At 30.7% G+C, this 18,983-nt stretch overlaps 1 protein-coding gene across 2 annotated transcripts in view; it reads left to right on the top strand.

Annotated features, from left to right (window-relative positions):
- The window catches only part of LOC106692899 (purine nucleoside phosphorylase), a 32,229-nt gene that overhangs the window by 1,145 nt on the left and 12,101 nt on the right, over window positions 1-18,983 (top strand). The window contains exon 1 of one of the 2 annotated variants that reach the window (XM_014439139.3): window positions 16,091-16,279. The exons of the other annotated variant lie outside the window; for it this stretch is intronic. Within the exon in view, the coding sequence (XP_014294625.1) occupies window positions 16,137-16,279 (143 nt within the window). The 5' untranslated portion in view covers window positions 16,091-16,136. Of the gene's footprint in view, window positions 1-16,090; window positions 16,280-18,983 lie in introns of those variants that run through there. 2 annotated transcript variants of the gene reach the window in all.

Here is an 18,983-nt window from a genome sequence, read left to right as displayed (position 1 = left end):
ATAATTTAATGATAAATAGAAGATAAAGAAAAAATCACCTATTTATATTAAGCCAACTAGTACAAGAGACGGGAAGAAAAAAAAGGCAGTTATCTCACCCCAATTTTTTATTACTTTAATGAAAACTATTTATAATTACTAGTCAAAATTTATGAGCCTGCCAAATATTAGTTGTTCCAAAACGTTAAAAAACATTAATTTTTCATTAAATAAATTAAAAATTTGTATCCATTATTGTCTCACACTTTTATTTTTCACCAGTCCAACGTTTCGGCCATTCTAGCCATCCACAAGGACATCTTCAATATAATTTCTTCCTTACATTAATTTAAAGTTTCTTTTGCAGGCTATTCTGCACAGGTCATTTTCTTTATTATAAGTTAAAAGCCTATTTTTTAAATTTTAACATAGATAAATGGTTTGTTATATGGTAGTGTATTAATTGTGGATAATCTTATATAAGAAAAATTAAATATTAATGATTTTAAAATTTAAAAAAATAGGCTTTTAACTTATAATAAAGAAAATGATCTGGGCAGAATAGCCTGTAAAAGAAACTTTAAATTAATGTAAGGAAGAAATTATATTGAAGATGTCCTTGAGGGTGGGTAGAATGGCCGAAACGTTGGACTGGTGAAAAATAAAAGTGTTGAGAGAATAATGGATACAAATTTTTAATTTATTTAATAAATAATTATCTCAAGAAATTGAAATAATATAATTAATTTTTCTTTCGGAACACTATGTCTTTAAAACTACCAACAACACTAGAAAACCTAAAAGAACATTATTTAAAAAAGAGTAAATGTACAGAAATATCAGTGGTTGGGTAATTTATTTTGAGAAATCTATATTTCAGGAACTATGTGACGTACAGATGTCTATTAGCATTTAAATTAAAGCTAGTTTAATGGGCTATAAAGAAGTTTATGAACTTTACCTTCGTAGGAACAGTAGTTTTCATGATATCTGCTAAAATAAGTTGATTTTTTAAAAAGCAACATTTCATAAAAATGTACTGATATCAGTAGTCAGTGAATTTCTCTTGAGAAATCTATATCTCAATAACCATTTGACGTACAAATGTCTATTAGCACTTAAATCAAAGCTAAATAATTGTATTATAAAGTAGTTTATAACCTTTACCTTCGTAGGAATAGTAGTTTTCATGATATCTGCTAAAATAAATTCATTCATAATGGTTCAGACATTAAGTTTGATTTATGAAAAACCATTGAACGTATAGATGTCTGTCAGCACTCAAATTAAAGTTACTTAAATTTACTATAGTTACTAATGTTTATTTTTGTACGATATGTAGTTTTTATATTTGACAAAATAAACTCACAAAATGTTAATTACTAGTTGTTTGTATAAAATGTTGGATTTTTGGAAAAATATATCTTGATCCATAAGACGCACATATGTCTGCCAACACTCAAAATGAAGGAAATTTAACTTACTATAAAGTAGTTTATGACAGTTATCTTCGTAGGGGTAGTAGTGTTTATGATAACACATATGAATATAAATTTGGCAAATGAAAATTTGTCCAAACAACTATAACTCAATTTATTTTAGCAAATTTCATGTATACTATTACTCCTACGAAAATAAACGTCATAAACTACTATATAGCTCATTAAAATAGCTTTAATTTGAGTGCTAATAGACACCTATACGTCCCATAGTTCCTGAGATATAGATCTTTCAAAATAAATTCACTAACTACTGATTTTTCAGTACGTTCCATACAACACTTTTATGAAATGTTGTTTTTTAAAAAGCTATATCTCCAGAACTATTGAACGTAAATAACTCTATTAGGGCTTACATTTTAGCAAATTTACTCTTCTTTAAATGATGCTCTCTTAGATTTTCTCTTGTTGGTAGTTGTAAAGATATAGAGCTCTGAATAAAAAAAAAAATTATTCTGAACATTTTGAAACAGCCACCATTTATTCCCCTTACCCATACTTATAAATTTTGACTAGTAATTATACCTAGATTTGAATTAAGTAATCAAAAATTGAGGTGAAAAACTGCCTTTTTTTTCTCCTCTTGGGCTCTTATACTAAACGTTTCGCCCCACGTTGCAGGGCTTCATCAGGGCTTTCAGACGAAGTCAGTGCGAAAGTAAATCGTTTAAAACGTAAATCGAGTTCTTCTTCGACCCCACCTGAACCATCTTATTTTTATTATTAAATATAATTTGCATACCCCAATTTTATTTTCACAGCCTCAAAATGTATTTATTTTATGTAAAATTAATTCATGATGAATAAATTTAATTTTAGATAATTATTTATAATTAAAGTTTATATGATTTTAACAACAAAATAAATAAAAATGTGGTGTGGAACAAAATGATAATATTCTTAAACTGAATGTTGAGGTAGGTTATATAGGTAATATTGTGATAAGTTAGTGATAATAAAATACATAAATTGTGAAGAGTAAAAATTATTATATAAGAAGATGGTCAGGGTTATGGTCAAAAGAGAAACAAAAATAGTTTACAACTATTTATTTTCCGACGTTTCGCCCCACTTTGCAGGGCTTCATCAGGGCTAAAAAGATACAAAATGATACAATGATAAGAATAAAAATACAAAGATAAGAATAAAAATACAAAGATAAGAATAAAAATACAAAGATAAGATACAATGATAAGAATAAAAACAAGTAACAATGGCAAGAGTAAAAATTTCTTTATAAAAATTATTAAAAATAAAGCTAAAAAAGTACAGGAGATGCACATAAAACAAAATCAATACGGGGAAGGGAAAAAAAAAAAATTATAGAGATAAAATAAACGTCATGAAAGGATAATAATAATAAAAAAAAATAATGATATAAAATGATAACAAATGAGCAAAGAACAAGTCAGGACAACCTACCTGATCAAAGGAATCGGTTGAACAGAAAGAAACAATGAAGCGGAAGCGTGGAGGAGTGGGGAGGAGGTAGCCAGCAAACCGTTAACGGCTTTTTTGTTTATTAACTTTTGTTTTCACTTTTGACTTTTGTTTTGACTGCCGTCAAAATAGCCCTGACGAAGCCCTGCAACGTGGGGCGAAACGTTGGCTCAATAAAATAGTATAATTATCTACTATTTGAGTTTTTTTGACCGCACCAGGACCATATTCCTTTTAACTTTTTTGTTTATATTTTTGTTTCTCCTTTGACCGCAACCCTGACCATCTTCTTATCAATTATTATGGTCAACTATATATACTTATATATTATTAAATTAGATTAACGATTTATTATAATGATTGTTTGAGAGTAGTTTATTTCATTATTAACATACACAATTTTGATCCAAATATACTCTCAACTTTTATTTTCAGAAACTCTCCAACGTTTCGGCCCTCAGGCCATTTTCAAAGAGACAACCTTAAATATTGATGTCATGTTCTTTAAAATATTTTCTGTAAGCTAATTGCCCATGCCATATATAACTTTTTATATATCTTATTAAAATCTTTCTCACACAAATAATCTTATCTTTTTCCACTTACACACATTATTTATAACAGAACCTACCTTCAACAGGTTAGGACTCTGTTATAGATATGACATGGGGAATTAGCCTGCAGAAAATATTTTAAAGAATATGACATCAATATTTAAGATTGCCTCCTTAAAAATGGCCTGAGGGCCGAAATGTTAGAGAGTTTCTGAAAATAAAAGTTGAGAGTATATTTATCAAAATTGTGTGTGTTCATAATTTATTATTAAATGTTATAGTGACGAATATAGGTAAAATAAAACAGAATGGTACAAATTTATCAGGAAAGAAATATGGTTTTCTCTTATTTGTTTTAGTTTTATAGGTTTATTTGGACTTGGACATAATAGTCTGTAAAATTTTACAAACAAATGTTGAAGCTGTGATATTAAAATTAAGGTTTTCAGATTATAATTAATAATGTTTTTGATATTGTTAATAATAAGTTATAATTAAAGCAGTTAGTTTATTAGATTGCCCTTGATGATGGAATGAACGTTGAGCGTGTAATATGTTTTGATACTTGAAGGTTGAGGCTATTACCATTTTTCCAACAAGGTGATAAAAATATATATAAATAAAATCATTTAATTTCTTATTTTTTATCTGCTTATTTTTCATGACATAAGTGCGATTCAAAACTCTCTTGAAAGGATAAAATTTAATCAAAGGAATGAGAAAGCAGCATATATATGAGATTAAATAGCATATCTATAGAACCAATTCAATTATAATAATTGTTTTCAAAATTAAAAAAAAAATATATCTCATTGGACAAAAATATTTGAGTAATTTTTAAAATGTTGGCATATCGGACAAAAATAAACATTTCAGTTTATTAAGAACCAGACGTATTTGAAAGATAGTACCATAGACTCCGGTTATTTTCCCTACTGAAGTCGTCCTACAATGTTATTAATCAATTTTCTCTGAAGTGTTATACAACATTAAACTAAAAAAAACACAACATAAAATTGGACATGATTCCTGTAAAATACAAACAGAGTAAAGGCTGTACTCAGTTACGTAAAAGATATATACAATTTATTTATAATCTTAAAATTTTTTCTTGAGACTTGTAATTTCTTAATAAATAATCCAAAACTCTATTGCATAATAGTGTGTGCAGAGAAATAATTTTGACTATGGTTTTTAATGGATAATTGACTTATTAGATATAAATGTTTTGACCTGGGCAGAATAGCCTGAATGAAGTTTTCTAAAGTGTTAAATTATATGTTTTCATAGTGATATTGAGATTGTCCCTGAAGATGGCCGAATTGGCCGAAACGTTGGACGTGTAAAAGAAATAAAGGTTTTGAGACTATAATTGGATAGTGTTTTGAATTATTTATTAAGATATATACAATATTTTTAAGGTTCATTGCAAAAACCCTTGGACCCATAAATTCATATTGACCAGTATAGACGCTCAGTACAGACGCTCAACTTGGTATATGATAAAACTCATTTTGGTCGTAAACAAATTTGAAGTCGTTCGGTTATGTACAGTGGATGTCTTGATTTTTAGTTTCAAAACGATAATTACACATCGTGAATTTACGAAATCTCTGTAAGTGATGGAAGAAGACTTAGTTCATTTTCGATTTTTGGGCATCAAAATCTCGTTTAAGATAACGATTTCGTTTTTTTTAAGTCGTTAAACAACAGAGAATTCATACATTTTTTTTTTTTTTTTTTTATGACTACCTTCTTGGTTATATCTGACATACGAGAGGAGGGAGGTTATCTAGAGGTGACCAACTTATTCTAACCATGGTGGTGGGTCAAGGTTTTTCATTTTGTGGACCGTGAATAAATGAAAAAGTCAACCACCTGAGAAACGGACGGCCCACATTCTTCCATCGGGGGACCTAGCGTGATTCTGACCACCACCTTGCACAACCGTTGGCTTAGTAAAATTTCTTCCATACCAAGTACTGCATCTCTGACTGAGGACAGATTTTTCTTTATATATATTAGAAAATAATTATGGCAAGCTTTTATTAAAAATCAGCAGAGCAAACATTATATAAGGTATATTGCGATATGTGGAGATATCACCTCTTGAAATTCAAGAGCAACTCCAAATGACGATCGATGATTACTGAAATTATTTAGTAATTAATAAATATTTTGTGTTAATTAATTAACAATTAAGCATCTATCTCATTGATGAGGCATTTCTCAGGCTACTTCAGCATTGATTGAAAGTGGCCACTGACGATCTATGAGTGTGAAATCTTAATTGGATTTTTTTGGAATGATAGGATTCCATCGGTCCTAAACTTTCTTAATAATGTATATAATAAAAATAATGTATATAATAATAAAAAACGGTTATCAACTTGTTGCCTAAAATTAAACAATTAAAAAAAATATAACAATGTCCTCACTTTCCTTGTTAGTGTATATGATGTATATAACATGCAAGTTACAGAGAAATGATCAGTTAAAGATCAGTATCCGACAGTTGTATAGAAGACAAGTTGTATCTAGAGCTCAAAGTTGTACATAGTATGTCATAGAGTCTGTATCCACTCACCGGCTATTACATTCGATTTACAGTTTATTATAAAAAAAATTATATAATTGTCCTGCAAATGCTTCTATTCACTCAAGGCTAGTTTCTGGGGAAAGAAAGAAGTAACAAAAAATGTCGTATATAAGACTATTACAATAACCCTTTATTGGACTATGCAAATGAGTCCTGAACCTAAAGGCATAAAGGCCAAATCCAAGCATAGGAGAGGAGGTATCTGAGAAGGATAGAGGGGAAAACACTATAAAAGTCAGGAATACTACAATAATAAGTAATCTGGAAGAAGTAACATATTATAGAAGAAAATAGACCACGTAAAAAAGATGCAGGAGGAAAGAATGACCAAAATAATGTATGGAGCGAGAATCGATGAGGATTATAGGAAAACCGAGAAATACTTGGAGTCAAAGCAGAATGGGGCCGTCCAAAGCTCAGGTGGCTGAGGCGCAGGTCTTTTCAATCTGGGAACTGCGGCGGCGGTGGTTTGAATCTGGACTGAATTTCTTTCGAGTCCCACGAATGAAAACTTCACTCCCTACCATGGCTAGAATTGGTCGATTACTTCTAGATAACCCCTCCTCCGTATGTCAGAAATGACCCGGAAGGGTCATATAAAAATAAATAAAGAGGCAAAGAACCATTAGACGAAAGAGGCGTTGACTATAATAGACGCAACCACCTAGGTGTTCTAGTCTCTCTCAGGAAAAGAGACTGGAAAACCAGAGAAGCCTTTGTAATATTTTTTTAATCTGTTGTATTCTTGGTTGGAACAGAAATGGTATTTGATATTCCTTATCGCACCTTATTATTATTATGGTACTACGCTGCGCACTAGAAGAACCTGAGTCTTCTCCACCACTACCAACCAATCTACATCTTATTTTCTCTTTTCATCTTTCAACATTTAAAAGATTCAAATCCTCCTCCCCATCGTCCAGCCATCTCATCTGGGGACGTCATCCATTCCTTTTTCCATCTAGTTAGTCATAAACCATCGTATCCTTTCATCGGGCATCTTCTCAACGCGTCCAAACCATCTTATTCTTTCTCTTTTTGACTAAATCCACGATAATGGGTTCCCCGAACAGATCCATCAGCTCATAATTTCTTCTTCTCTAAATTCCAATTTCCGAGACTCTTCCACATATCCTTCTCAATACATTTCAGAGAATTTCAGTTTTACTGTGAAAACATTGAACTAGTGTTCCGATTGCCTGCGATTGATAAATTAACGATCATCTAATATTTCCTCAAAGATTCGATAACGTTTTCGACAAACACTTAGAAAAATAACATGACAATCTAATTTGATTTGAATTAAAAAACGTTTGAGAATTGTTTTGTTTTTTCAGATTCTTTAAAAATAATATTTGCAATTATAGACTAAATTTAAGAGGCATGTCACGCGATTATCTGGTTGAACTAAGTGTAATGTACATAACACATATTATGTGAGTAATTACTGATGTAATACTTTTTATCATTTTTTCAATTTTTTTTATCATCATAATCGCAGGCAATACAACCCGAACAAAATTGTTTTCAAATCTTTTATTTATTGATAAGAATCACAACACGAAAGCAACGATTACAACAATCTGCCACGAAAGCAGGTATTCGATAGTTGCATTAGCCCAGTGGTCACTTAAGGATGCCAAGCATGGTCACTGACTATAGCTCAGGAGAGGAAATTACAGGTGTGGCAAAATAATATTGGAACAAGCATTGTGAATGTGAGGAAAGAAACGGGACTCACTGACACACTGAAGATGACAAGATTGAGCAAATGGAAATGGGCAGGGCATCTCCTTCGAAGCGAAGATAACAGATGGTCAAAAATTGCCACAGAATGGACTCCATATGACCTTCAAAGAAGAGGACGTCAAAAGAAAAGATGGAGCGATATGTTCAAGAGGATGGCAGAATCCCTCTGGTGGAGAGCAGCTAGGGACAGGAATATCTGGAAGGGGAAATGGATAGAACTCGCCTCTCAATAGGGCTGGTCACCCCGGGAAGTGCTGACTATTACTGTCCAAAGGGGACGCCTATATAGGACAGGATACAGAAAAATAGAAAGAAAATTGATACAAGTTAATGTTTTGTCAACTATTATATATATACATATATAAATTTATTTTATTTTTTTCTCTCTATCTTCTTTAAATGATTATATTGTATTTTGTAATGATTTTAATTTATTGCATAAATAAAAGGCTATTACATTTCATTTCATAGAAATCAGCCACAACGTTGGGCAATAAGTAGTAGTGATAAATGATCCCATTCATAAATAAAAATAATAAAATCTCACAAATAAAATTAACTTATTCAAAGTATTTACATAAAGAAATAAGGATAAAATAAAATATTAAAATTTTGAACTAATATAACAATAAAATTAAAACACTAATCACATTTACACTATTATGTACAATATTTACATTCTTGACCTGAGGATCTTGGAGCCAATCCCTCTCAACCCAGCTCAGCCCTCTCACCACATCACGATTATAAGCCAGTAGAGGCTGGGTACGTTTGCTAAATGCCATCCGATTGTTGGTTTTATTTTACAATAGGTCTCTTGTCCACTGCCGTTTCAATCTTCGTGGTGGATTGTAGGAATGGGTCGAACAGGATTGAACAAAAGGATTAGGATGATCAGAAAGGTTTATATGGAATTTTGAGATTTTGGTTCATATGAGGTCAAGAATAGTAATAGGGTAATAGGGTCCATTGACTATGGTTTTAAGTATTTTGGATTGGAAGGATTGGATAAGTTTGATGTTCGAAGGTCTAGCTGTTCCCCAAAGTTCAAGTCCATAGGTCCAGATAGCTCTGAGTATAGTCTTGTAAATTAGAAGTTTATTTTCTTTTAAGAGTTGTCGGTATAGTTGGCTGAATCGTTGAACTGAAACTATAATAGAAACTAAAATATTTATTGTGCGCAACACAATAGAACTTTCAATTACTGCTTGGCATGAAAATTATCCTTGAACGTTTCAAAAGAATAATTTAATTATTAAATATGGCAATACTTACTATTAGTATAAAATTAATATATATGGAGCGCTGTAGCACCGCGATAAGGCACGATGCTACTGACTCCAAGGACTCAAGTTAGAATCCGGACATAAAGTTGTTTTCTGTTACATTGTAGTCGTCAGTCAACGCTGGCTCTTCTTGGGCCCTTCCAGGGTCTACCTAGCCTCATAATCTGACCAAATCACCTCCTTGGACGACCGTCTAGTAACAGTTCCTTACAAAGAACTGCACCCCTCACCCTTCATGGTTTGCAATGGTACAGATTTTTTTTTTATAGGTATATATGGCAGTACTTACTTTTAGTATATAATTCATATATAGGTATATATGGCAGTACTTACTTTTAGTATATAATTCATATATAGGTATATATGGCAGTACTTACTTTTAGTATATAATTCATATATAGGTATATATGGCAGTACTTACTTTTAGTATATAATTCATATATAGGTATATATGGCAGTAATTACTTTTAGTATATAATTCATATATAGGTATATATGGCAGTACTTACTTTTAGTATATAATTCATATATAGGTATATACAAGTAAAATCTGGACATTGTCACAACAACTATGAAACCAAAAAGACTTATTTTCTCGTAAGTCAAATATCGAATTATTTCATATTTTGTCTTTCTGTGGATTTTCTTTTTAGGAAGTCTTGTCAATTTCAATAAATTTTTAGAGGTTAAAAACTTCCAAAAATTTAATATATTTTATTCTATATTTTCTTTTCTGTTTTACAACGTTTCGGGACTTCTGTCACATATTCCTGTACCTTAAGTAATCTTATTTTTGTCAAACTTTTAATTTCACTAAGGAAATCATGTAATGTACTAAAAAAACATAGCTGAAAAAATTGATTTAAATTGAATTTAAAACACTGTTTTCATTCCTTGTAAGAGAATGCACTCAATTTAACTTAAATTGAAATATATTTATAAATTTTTTCTAACAGGGGAGAGAGTGGCTCAATGTTAAGACACTCTGCTACTGACTCCAAGGACCTGAGCTCTAATCCGGCAGTGGGAGATGATTATAGATAATTGTCTGTTTTACTTCTCCACACACAAGACTCAAACGACAAGAAACTGCTCGTAGATTCCGATTGCTACAACACTTACTTCACAAACGCTCTAAACTTCCCATTCATTACAAAAAATTAGTATACACTACAATAATCAGACCAATTTGGACATATAGAATTGAGCTCTGGGGCTCCACCAAACCATCAAATTCTTACCGCATCCAATCGTTACAATCCAAAATCCTACGTAAAATCCTTGATGCTCCTTATTACGTCACAAATAAACTCATTCATAAAGACCTTAACATCCCATTCGTTGCAGATTTGACCCAAACCAGATATGCGTCTTTTTATTCCAAACTCCTTAACCATCCTAACCCATTAATTCTTAATCTTTCATCCTTAACAATCCCTGATAATCCTCCGAGGCGTCTGAAAAGAAGATGGCCACGAGACCTTCTAGTTTAAATTAATGTTTGAAGTACCACCAATGGGTGGTTCCTTCCCAAGATTTTCAAGTGTATATGAAACATACTACATATTTACCTATTGTATTATTTTGTACAGTTGTAAATTACAATAAATAAATAATTAAAAAAAAAAAAAAGAGTTTTACTTCAGCCGTTAGTGACCCCTTTGGGTCCAGGAGCTCTTCTGAGTCGACCCAGCCTCATGGAAGTGTTGACAAGTTTTTAAACCACCTCCTTACACAACCGTAGTAACAGTACTTTCTCACAAAGTATTCCTGACCCGTCATGGGTTGTAGTAGTATAATTTATTTAATATAATTTTTTTTATTGTTTCTTATTGATAGTATTGCGAGATTATAATAATAAAAAAATAGTTTATACGCACCGACACACACAGCTCATTTCTCGAGACATAGTTATTTAGACAAGGAGCCATTAATCTATTTCCGTTGAAAAATCGGAATGGAAAGTTTTGATGATGCCAATAGTTTTCCTTCGGTATATATGAAAAAGGTTGTTACGTCATTTTTAATCCCTTTATTTGGGATATTCATGATACTGTGTTGAATATAAAATGCTTTACCATGTTAAATGTTATAAATATAAGACTGTGAGAAGCCCTATTTAGAGTCATGTTAAATGGTGAATGTATAAGAGCTCCTAGCGGATTTTCTGAGCAGCTTTTTTACTAACTTTCATTCCAAAACTTTGTGTTAATGTTTTCTTCTAAGTTTTGATCAAATTAATTTATTACAACATGTCTGAAGTGGAAGTTTGGCCACTGAGTTCTTTGTTGATCTTCTGACTTGTGAGAAAGATAATCAAGATGAGCGAATTGAGAACTGTCATTACATTATTATTATTGTCAGCCATTGCTTCATTAGTTATAAAAACATACAAAGCAATATTCATACAAAAAACAACTCAAACTACGAGTAAGTAACCTAACACCACATTAAACAAAATGACGAGCTCAGCTGGTCTGTGGCGTGACATCATTCTCCATTTAACAGACCTAGTAACAGACTCTCAACCATGTTAAATGCTATATCGTTTTAACATGCTAAAAGAAGGAAATATTTCTCCATTTAGCATAAGTTTTTTCCATTTAAAACGCTTTAATATGTTAAAATAAAGCTCATGAATATCCCTATTATAAAAAAAAATTTTTATTGATCGCCTTGTTAGATTGTATTTTACATTTTACTAATTTGAAGTATAAATTAAAATGCTGCAATAAATATTTGATTTTTTTAAAACATTTATTAAAGTGTTGTGGTAAAAAAAAACCTTCCATTTAGAACATTATAATTATTCTATATTTTTATATCCTACTTTTCGGACTTCTACATATTCATGTAGAATATTGCTCATTTTGTGTTAAGTTCATCTATTTCTTTTTGAAATATTATCATATATTTACTAATTTAGATCTATTGCAAATTAGAACACAGCATTTGTTTAAACAATATCGTTCACTGATTAGTTTTTTCCTGCTTACTCTATATTTAAAATATTAATACAATATAAAATACAGAATACATGTAAATTTCAGTTATAAAATTTGAGCCACCAGTAGTAAAATAAAATGGACAGTTGTATAATTTGTAAGATGGGGTACTAAGTATTGTAAATAAATAAATACATATAAAAACATAAGAAGATAGATTCTGTGATTTTTATTTATTTTATCATTTAATGATATAATTTTTTAGTAATCATTATCAACGGAATTTTAGAACTCGTGGTTTTTCCAGTCCTGCTTACAAATATCGGTAACCTTGATTTCGTCACTATCTCTATTCTCTCCTCCCATATCCTAGTTCGTTGATTAATAATTTAAAAAAATCATATATATATAGTAGAATATAATGAAATACTTGGATATTCTGCTCTTGATTAATTTACTTTCCCAGGCTAAAAGCCATGAAGATCATTTACCCGAAACAGCCGGCGATCATAAAAATTCACAATTATACCAACATGCTCGAGAACTTGTTTTTTTATATGGGTGCCGGGTCACGTGGGGATCACTGGAAATGAACTGGCGGACATTGCAGCTAAACAAGCACTTGCTCTTCCAGGTCAGGGCGCGGCCATTCTGACACCACAAGAAATAAGTCTTCCGATGAAAAATGAGATATTATCTAGTTGGCAAGCCATGTGTGATGAAAGCCCACCAAGCAAATTAAAAACTATTAAAAAAACCACTAAACCATGGACCACATCAAACCGTTCCAATCGCAGATAGAGGGTAGCTATTGCCAGATTGAGAATAGGTCATACAAGTTTAACTCATAGATATCTGATCAGTAAGCAGCCACCGCCAAAATGTCAATACTGCAACAGTGCACTTACGATCAGTCACATATTTGAAGAATGGCATTTCTATTTTGCGAACTTGAGTAGATTGGGAGTAGGACCGAGTGTATCGGATGCTCTGAATCATGACCAGAAGAACGTGGAAATGGTCTTAGTTTTCTTAAAAAGGAATGACCTTTTGAATAAGATTTAAACCAGAAAATCTGTTGTACGTTAATAAAAAATACCAAAAGAAGTAATTATTTAAATTTTTTTTCGAAGTTATTTAAAGAGAAGAATAAAGTGAAATAGAATTATAAATATAAATGAAATAAAATTATAAAGCACGAAACATGGGCGTTGATGACCTCAGGGTTTTACGCCCTAAAGCCCCAAACAACTATCCCAGGCTTCAAATTTCGATCATTTCTTTTTCAGATCGATTATTTTTCAATATTATTTTTTCCTTATCTAATCGATAAAATGCGATATCTCAATATTAGATGAGTATTTAATTAATTAATTAAAAATCACAAGTTTTGAAGTTAATTTTTTTTTTATCGTTTCAATTAGGGCAGGGATGAAGAGGAATGATTATATAGCTTTTTAATAACATATTTATCGCTTTACCATCCGGGAAAGTTAATGAATATTTATACAAGATTAGTCATCATAAAATGTTTAATCTTTTTACTATCTCATAAAATATTAATATCGTAAATTTAAAATAATCCCTCGAACGCCAATTAATATTGATACTTGATGATGTTTTATTAATATGATTGAGGTTATTTATTTTTTTTTCCTTTTATGACCTTAAAAACAATTTGTCGTCAAAGGAATAAAAAAATAACAACCATCTTATGTAAGTCGCTGTGCATCGCCTATCGTATTTTAAAATCAGTTATGTTTAAACTCTGGTGCAGTGAACATGATCTTCTCCAAAAATGTTTTTCTTTCATGAATATAAACAAAACTTTCAATTGAAACTCGAAATGATCTAAAATAAAAACTCGTCAATAAATATGTCTTCCATTTTATTTTTAGGATGAAATCTTATTAAGCAGATTGGGTTTTCATCATTAAAACTTATATAATTCATAAAACTATTTTATACATCATCTTTTTCTAATAATAGTGTATTCTATAACCATATTTTCATATTACCTACTATTGAAAATAATATTCAGTCAAATCGAATATTATAAATCGATATTTCCGAGTCAATTCGGTTTAATGATGATATTGATGCATTTATGGATAAAATTGAGCCACTTAAACTGAATTAAGGGTTTGGTATTTCAAATGAAAATTATAAAAGGACGAATCCTGAGTCTCTATTTGTCAAATTCCATTAGCGAAATATTTTATAACTTTAAGATTATTTTTTGGTAAGATAAAGCCGAAATATTCTTATATTATCAGGTTTCATAAATTAATTTGATACTGATAATATTAGCTCAAATGTACTGTATTAAATTATTTTTGATCCACGTAAGGAACTCGATAGTTCAAAATCGATTTTAAGTAAGCATGATAGCTCTAAAAATTCTATAACATAGAAGTGGACTACTTTACTCCTTAGGGGATAATATTGCTGCACTGACATTAAAAGTTTTCTGTAACTGAGTGTGGCCTATCAGTGGAAGTGAAGGATGTGAATTAGCTGGTAGAAAGGAGAAGTTTACTTTTCGATGAGTGGTAGCAAATTTCTCCCAGAGAACGGATGCCCGACTTGGTAGTTGACATCTCTGCTTCAATATGACAGTCGCGACGAAGCCCAGCGAAGTGGGGGGAAACGTTGGTTAACAATAAATAGTCCTCTTTTACTATTTTGATAACTTTATTGACCGCCACCTGAACTATATTCCTACAATCTGCTTCATACGGTCAATAATCTTCTTCCAACAATAAGTATTCAATCAATATTCAAAATATTAACTTATACGGTTGTCATGGTTAAACAAAACACTGGTGATATCAACGTAGATAAGGGGGCATGGTTTGGAGAACGTTGTTATTGGGTTTTTGAACACGTTACGATTGTTCAATATGAAGTGGTTATAATTTATCAGGCACTGGTTCTATATTGTTCGAATTGAAATATCACCATACAAGAAATGTTATCGTTCGTGTTTTGTTTTTATAAATTATGGTGTTCTACTTCAATGGCGGTCATTAACACTTGAAATGGGGATATAGTGCAGTGCGTGGCAACTTTTCTTAAGCACATCCTGAATAGGAGAGTTAGCAGGAGTCGTCTCCGTACTTCTTGGGAAGGTGAGACCGTAGCCGAAAACAGTGGAGTACACCCGAGGAATACGTGGGGTATGAACTAATTTTTTTTTTATGTAATTCTTTTGTATGATAGTGTAAATTTAATTAGATTATGCTAGGGCTTTTAAGTCAAGGTAAAGTTGATCTATAAGTTTCATTTGATAAGATATTTTTTCCCCTTTCCATTATGTGTACACACTTTTGGAGAACTATTATAAAAAAAAATATTGTGGGAGTATAAAAAGATAATTTTTTAATAAAAATTTTGATCCGTAGCTTCAATGTTATTGAAAAAAAATTTAATTTTTTTCATTATATGTATACCTTTTAGGATGTATAATTGTAATTTGTCAAAACACTTTTACTTTTAAAAGGTGGATATAGACTATTTAATTCAATGTTCTAACGTGAAGTAGATAATTAACTAATTGAAGAAATATAAATAATTAACTTAATTAAATAATTGAAGTGAACATATTAAGAAGTGGTTAAATAAGTTAATACTTATGTTCATTCTAAAAAAAAAAAAAAAAAATTTAATTGATGGAAATTTACCGGATTAATTAATTACCAATTAAGTATTTACGGTAGCGAACTTAACGTAGTTAAATTTTTGTATTGGTTGTTTGTACATTTCTGATTCAGAAGATCAGGTTTTTATAGAATGATGCAATTTTTTAAATCACCTCATAAGAGCGGAGAAATGTCTTATTTTTCAAAAAAATCCTTCGACCCATGACATTAGCCAGTTAGAAAAAACATCGAAAAACAACCGACAAACAGCCCTTACGACACCGGACAATCAGAAAGAAGAAAAAAAAATAGCATAAAAAATATCGTACAACGAGATGAGGAAACAACGGGAACGAGTGGAGGGGGGCGCGGCTATAAGACTAGCTACTGGACCAGAAACCGGCACAGAACTGTAGCTCTACTCCTGGAAAATACTTGTTCGAGATGTCCACCCAGACAGTCCTTAGATACAACGGATCAGCAGAGAGGCATTTCCCCAGACAGAACAGTCTTTCGGAAAAGTCAGGTCCCTTGCCTTTGAAGAACATTGGAAATGTCGCCGATTTCACTAGGCCTCAGAAGAACAAGTAAGTTTATAATTAATTAATCCGGAGTCGAAAGTAAAAAATAAATATAATATGCTAATCCATTTCATAAAACTACAATCTTATCTCTATAATTTTTAGTCGTTTTATTTCATTGGAGTACTTTTTTTTTTCGTACCCCCCTGACGAAATAAATTATTGAAACATAGCATTGGAGTACTGTTAGATCAAAAAAATTAGTTAACTCTGTGTATTTAATTTATTTTGGAGGTAGATTTTTTAATTATTATTTTTGTTGGTTTACTTTATAGCCTATTGAATTGAAAACAATAAAACTAAATATATCCTAATAGTCACAGCATTGCATTTTAAATCAAAAATGAAAAATACATTGAATTATGTAAAAATAGATAAGGTCAAAAATATTTTTTTTATTTATTTATTTAATGTGATTTACATCTGTACAAGTAATCAATAGAATAAGTAAATATTTTGTATGTTTCATTTACACTTTAAAATCTTGGGAAGGAACCACCCATTGGTGGTACTTCAAGCATTGATTTGAATTAGAAGGTCCTAGGACCATCTTCTTTTCAGACGCCTCGAAGGATTATCAGAGATTGTTAAGGATGGGAGATTAAGAATTAATGGGTTAGGATGGGTAAGGAGTTTGGAATGAAAAGACGCATATATGTTTTGGGCCAAATCTGCAACGAATGGGATGTTAAGGTCTTAGTGAATGAGTTTATTTGTAACGTAATAAGCAGCATGAAGGATTTTACGTAGGATTTTGGATTGTAAGGATTGGATATGGGAGGAATTTGATGGTTTGGTGGAGCCCCAGAGCTTAATTCCATATGTCCAAATTGGTCTCATTATTGTAGTGTATACTAATTTTTTGTAGTGAATGGGAAGTTTAGAGCGTTTGTCAAGTAAGTGTAGCAATCGGAATCTACGAGGAGTTTCATGTCGTTTCAGTCTTGTATGTGGATTCCAAGTAAGTCTCTTGTCAAGGTGGAGTCTTAAGTATTGAATCTTTTCAACAGGACATAAAAAATTGAATTTATTGTTAGAATGTATTATTGATTGCGCCTTTTAAAATAAACATAAAAATTACGATAAAAAACTGTAAAAACAGAAGTGGTTATATTTCAAGTATCGTTTCGTTCAAGTTATTTAGTTTTTTTAAATATTTAGCAAACATAATAATATAATAAACTACTATACTTTAAGGCAAACAAAGAATATAAAGAATTGTGTATCAAGAAGCGACATAATTACTTCAAATCCCTTGAAAAAGAAAGATTTAAAGAAAAATTTAAAACCACCATGGATGCAAAAGGTTTGCGGTCACTAATACAATAATAAAAATTTCATTAGCGGATCTAATATTACTGATTAGCAATTTTGGCATTAACACATCGTTGAATATTAATATAACAGCATATCAAGTATCTTATGCGGGGCCGAAGTGGGGATCTTGAGAAGTGGATATTGGAATACAAAAATAAATCCAGGTATCAGTATATTTCATGAAACACCAAAGATATGAATAATACAGAAATTTACACACATCAAGTTTAAAGGAAACTTTCAAAGTAAAACTAGATGGAATTTAGTACGTTTTGGCGCTTAAGCTTTTGCCATAAGGGGATAGATTCCGGAATTATATTTTTATGTTTATTTAAAAAATTTTAAATTTGAATTTCTCCTATTTACGTCTTCACTTTATACAGTCTTAAAAATTAATAGTTAATTAATAGTATGTTTTTTCTTCTATTTTTTTTTTTTGGCTATTAAATGACATTCCTAATACACTGATACACTGAAACTGCTATACAAAAGACATTTACGAGGAAAATAGTTTTGTCCTATCTCTGGAGGTTTCCATTGAAAAGGGGTAAACATAAAAACAACCAAAATAATAAAATTAATTACATATCGTTCCATAAGCTGTTTATCTTAAAACAGTAAAAAAAAAAAAAAATACGATTTTTTATATTATTAAAAAAAATTAAAGGAATATTTTAGGGAGATCTCGCCTCAACCATCTAGTACTGATGTGGGATAAAATAGGTGTTCGCGTCCGGAGTTGAAGGAACTCGCAATAGAGGGGTTCAAATTAATTTTCAAGGAAGTGCTCTTTTGATTAAATTATAATTTGTACAGTATTTAACCTTCCTTCATTTTCTTTATTCTCTGCTTCCTCATATGTTTACGTTTCGGGGTTCATTGTACCTCATTTTCAGAACTGTATTGTTATCAAATATAATCTGTTCCTATTGTACTAAGAATAGTCAATAGCGTCAAAAATTAAAAGAAAAAAAAATACAAAAGATGCCTTTCAACAAAATATAACAATAGGCACAGGTGAAAATTAATAGTAATACAATTCTGAAGACATAAAAGAATAATCTCCGAAACGTAAACATGTAATAAAGAAAATTATCAGTTAATTCATTTATATTCATTTCTATGATTATTGTATTTTTTAAATTCCTATCCGATCGTTGTGGGATCAAACTTAGCAAGTTGATATTGCTTATTTATAACTTTTAAGCTGCTACCATTTGGGACGACATAAAAATTATTAATAAAAATTGATGAACATAAAATCAAATTATTTTTTTAAAAAAGCAGTTTTAATGGGTGAATTGATTAATAATATATCTAATTTTTTTTTTCGCTTTTGAGCATAAAAAATTTGTATCTCAAGTATTATTGTATATTTTTTATTACTATATAT

This window comes from Halyomorpha halys, unplaced genomic scaffold (assembly GCF_000696795.3).
Source record: "Halyomorpha halys isolate HHAL.00 unplaced genomic scaffold, Hhal_1.1 Scaffold76.1, whole genome shotgun sequence".
NCBI classification, from domain to species: Eukaryota; Metazoa; Arthropoda; class Insecta; order Hemiptera; family Pentatomidae; genus Halyomorpha; species Halyomorpha halys.
Note: the sequence above shows the minus strand (reverse complement) of the source record. Positions and strands in the feature narration are given on the sequence as shown.